General features: G+C 40.9%; 1 protein-coding gene across 1 annotated transcript; it reads left to right on the forward strand.

Annotated features, from left to right (window-relative positions):
• Nucleotides 1-2121: 2121 nt before the first annotated feature.
• Nucleotides 2122-2727, forward strand: LOC107484526 (uncharacterized). The gene has a single exon (XM_016105081.1). It carries the CDS (start codon nucleotides 2122-2124, stop codon nucleotides 2725-2727), a length of 606 nt encoding a protein of 201 aa, XP_015960567.1.
• The last annotated feature ends 1761 nt before the right edge of the window (nucleotides 2728-4488 follow it).

Below are 4488 nucleotides of genomic sequence, written 5' to 3' on the forward strand. Positions count from 1 at the left end.
CAGTGCAGAAGTACAACATACAAATTGGGAGACAGGTATTCTATCTTAGGAATCAGAAGAAGAGGTGTAGGGTGATTTGCTATGACTCCGACTGTCCTTGGTTGTGCTACTGTGCCAGGACCAACTACCCAGCATCCTTTCAGATAAAGACATTTGTGGACGAACATACGTGTCCTAGAAGCAACAAGAGTAAGTCAGTCACATGTGCTTGGGTTGCTGAGGAACTGGTGCCAAAGCTCAAAATCCATTCCAACATGCTGCAGAGGGAGGCACAGGAGTGGTTTAAAGTGGAGTATGATATTTCAGTTAATGAGAGGATGATGTATAGGACTATGGACAAGGCCAAAGAAGTTATTGAGGGAACATAGAAAGATCAATACCTAAGGCTTAGAGACTATCTGAACGAAATCATGAAGGCTAATCCTGATTCAAGAGCCAACATGGGGACTACTCCACAGCCAGAGGGGTTGCCAAGGTTTAGGAACCTGTACATCTATTTGGCTGCTTGTAAGAATGTATTTAAAGCAGGGTGTAGACCCTTTATAGTTTTGGATGGGACGTTTTTGAAAGGTTACTTTGGAGGGCAATTACTAATAGCCGTTGGTCAAGACGCAAACAATCAACTATTTCCAATAGCGTATGGGGTTGTTGATGCAGAAACTAGGGAAAATTGGAGATTCTTTCTGGAGGAGTTGCACACTGACATAGGGGACTACAATGAGAATGGTTGGGTTTTTATGTCGGACCAGCAAAAGGTGATGTGCACTATGACCATGTTTTTGAATTCTTGTATGTTTCTAGAAGTTACTTTTCGAATGTCTCCTAATTATTTGTGGTTGCCATTCAATGTAGGGATTGATACCAGCATTATAAGACGTGATGTCGAGGGTCAAGCATAGATTTTGTTGTATGCATATGTGGAGAAATCTGAACAAGAGATGGAAGGATAAGAAACTTAAGGTAGCATTTTGGCAATGTGCAAAAGCAACTACTGATCAAGAGTTCAATGATGCAATGGCAACTGTAAAATGGATCAACAAATAAGCATAGGAGTATTTGTCAAAATTTGAACAAGAACAGTGGTCGAGATCAAGGTTTTTAGAATGGCCGAAGGTAGATAGTTTGACAAGCAATAACTGTGAGTCATTTAATTCAACAATTGTGGGTCTGCGAAGGAAGAGCATTTTGACAATGCTTGAGGAGCTTAGGTTCTATATCATGAAGACAATGGCAACTCACAAGGACTCACTGATGGCTTACACTGGACAGATAGCCCCTGTAAGAGTCAGTAGGCTAGAGAAAGAAAAAAGACAAACTAACTACTGGGAAGCACAATGGTGTGGTGATGATGAGCACAACCAGTTTGAAGTAACAAAGTGGCAACATAGAGTGAGAGTCAATACACGAGAGAGGACATGCTCATGTAGAAAATGGCAGCTGACTGGACTACCATGCTGTCATGGGATTGCAGCAATCCAGAGAAAAAATGAGAAGCCTGAAGACAATGTCCATCACAAGCTCACCATTAAGGCATATAATAGGACTTACCAGTTTCACATTAGCAGCATACCGAGTCAAAAGTACTAGGAGCATCACGAAGGGCTGCCATGTCTGCCTCCTCCATACAAGAGGCCTATTGATAGACCTACAAAGAAGAGGAGAAAGGATAGCACTGAGCAAAGCTCTGGGAGCCAATACAAAGCCAAGAGAAGATACGGACAAATAACATGCCAAATCTGCAAGAGGGTCTGTAAAACAAAAACCAATATTAATATCTATTTACTTTACATTTTATTTGCTATTTGTAAATTAAATTTGATGAATGTTGATTTACTTTACTCATGTGTTCTTTGTAAGGCTGGACATAATAGCAGAACTTGTCCTGAGAAAGAAGCTGGAACAGCAACTGAAAAACCAGATCTTGATGAGGAAGAAGCTAGGGAGCAAGAAGCTAACTGGGAGGAGACCATAGAGGCTGCACACGCTGCACATGTTGCAGTTGAGGAAGACCTCACTCAAAACCATCCACAAAGTTAGCCTGATCAAGTAAACAATGTGATTTAGGTTACCTTGTTGTTCCAAACTGTTGGATCTGTTTCCATAAAAGGTTTGTTTTCATGAATGGACAAATTGATGCAGAATAACATCAATGATGGAAACACTACAACAAATGCTGCACCCCCTAATGTAGCCACTATACCAGCAGCAACCAACTTGGTTAGTCCAACAGCTAGTTCAGAACTAGCACCTCCGGTTGTCACAAGACCACCAGCACCAACACCAAAAAAGAGATGCAGATCATCTTTTGTAAGGGGCAACCCAGTTCCACCAAGAGGAAGAGGTAGCACCACTCGAAGAGGACTGGCAGCCACTACAACACCTCCAACTCCAACACAAAATGCAGCAGCTACACCACCACCCCCTGCTCAACCTAGGGTTGTCAGGCCTGATGTTGGGTCTAGATCCCAAATTCCTGCATCTCCATCCAATGTTGCAGTCCCATGTAGTGGGACTGGGTCAATGCCACAAGGTCCATTAGTTAGGCCCACTCTTCAGGTCCAACCTACAGCTCCATTTAGGCCACCAATTGTGACTAGGGAGACCATGGCAGTAGCAAGCCCAGCCATACAGAGCAGGTTTACAGGCTTCATGTCTACCCCATCCTTAAAGAAGAAAAAGCCATCCGGACCATCACCATCAAAACCATCAACAAAAGACAAGAACTGAACCGAGAATCTTGGGTTTTTTAGTTTGTTGTTAGCTCCATTTTGGACATGATTTAGTTAATATGCACCCAAGTGCCATTATGACATGTAAGTGCTACCCAAGTCTTTTTGTGTTTTGTTAGTGTCATTTGGGTCTGTAGCAGTTACTATGAACATAAGTGTCATTTTGCTAGTCTTATTTGGGGCCTGAACTTTGTTACTCTGAATAATTAACGATTATAACTTCATGTTGAGCTCCTGGTGTTTTATTGAGCTTCTGTTGACAAATCTATTTTAAATGGCTTACATATACTCTATATAGCTTTCTCATATCACAACAACAATAACTCAGTCACATCACAAGAATAACATAGCATACATTAAATCATCTCAATTACAATGAGGAGAAGATTACAAATTCCAAAGTGTCATTGTTATACTATTATACTGTGCACTGTCTACCTACTTAGCCAAACTAAACATAATCAAAGCCACATTTAACCTAATCAATATACGCATAAAAATTAGGCACAACTCAACCCTCTTCAAATGCTCCATTTAGGCACAACTCGACATTGATTCTGCTTTTCTTTTTTGGTTCTGATTTGCCCAGCATATTACTATTCTCTGAAGAAACTTCTCCTTCCACACATTCTTCTTGTATTTCATCCAACCATTGAAAATACCCGCAACGTATTTGTGTGTTCTAGCACAACACGAAAATTTCAAAGATCAGAGAACAATCGAAAACTAAAATTGAATAAGCACAGATGACAAACTAAGAAGGGATATTGCATTACTTCCTCACATATTCATCAAAATTCCAAGCTTACATTCCACATAGGGCAGCGTAGAAACCATCTATCAGGGTTGCTACTTGTCTTCGACTTCAACGGAACCACTGGAAAGGGACAAATGCAACAGCAATCATAAGTTTTGCTCACAATACCGGAAACACCAACCACGTTGAAGGCTTGCATCGATGACTGCCTTCTCACCGTTGCAGCTTTTCCACGAGCCTTTGCTGTATGCATCTTCTAATTTTGGATCCCCTCCTGCGAGTGAACGAAGAGAGCAATATTGAGGATTAGGGCAAAGATCTCTTATTTGGGGCAAAATCAAGTTCAATTAATTTTATTTCCACCTAGGCTAACAAATTACTTAATTAAAAATTACAACTCAAATAAAACTTGTTTTGTCAGCAAAATCCGGTGTCCAAGTCAACATTGTCCTCATCGGAGCTTTGGTCCGGCAAGCACATGGACACGTTTGTCAATTTTTAAAATTATCCAGGTACCATTTTGTCAATTACAATAGTGAGGTGCCGAAATATCAGCGTTTGAATCTTTTGGGTACTGATTTGGTCATTACCTTGTAGATTTATTTAATATCTCAGTACAATAAAAACGTTGAGTACTGTCGAATTTACTATCACAGAGTAACAACGGATTTACTGTTAGATTTACCGGCGGTAATGACGTCGAATTCGTAAGGTTAACTAATTACCGGCAGACTCTGCTTTCCGACGGTAATATTTGAAGGAAAAATAAATTAAATTGACACTTCCTTTACCGTCGAAAAAATCCAACGGTAACTCCAATTAGTGAAACACTGCATTTTGGTGTCCCGCAATGGGTTACCATTGAAATTTTCCGACGATAAAGGGGGCATAAATTCAAATCACAAACCCTCTTTTCCCAAATTCGAAACCATCACCACCTGCCACCACGACCGATACCACCACCGTTGGCACCCCCTTTCCATCACCGTGAACCCACCGTCG

Source organism: Arachis duranensis, chromosome 4 (genome assembly GCF_000817695.3).
Source record: "Arachis duranensis cultivar V14167 chromosome 4, aradu.V14167.gnm2.J7QH, whole genome shotgun sequence".
Classification (NCBI taxonomy): domain Eukaryota; kingdom Viridiplantae; phylum Streptophyta; class Magnoliopsida; order Fabales; family Fabaceae; genus Arachis; species Arachis duranensis.

Excerpts from the sequence above, each read along its gene's own strand:
- LOC107484526 (XM_016105081.1), top strand. The coding sequence starts at position 2,122 with ATGGACAAATTGATGCAGAATAACATCAATGATGGAAACACTACAACA.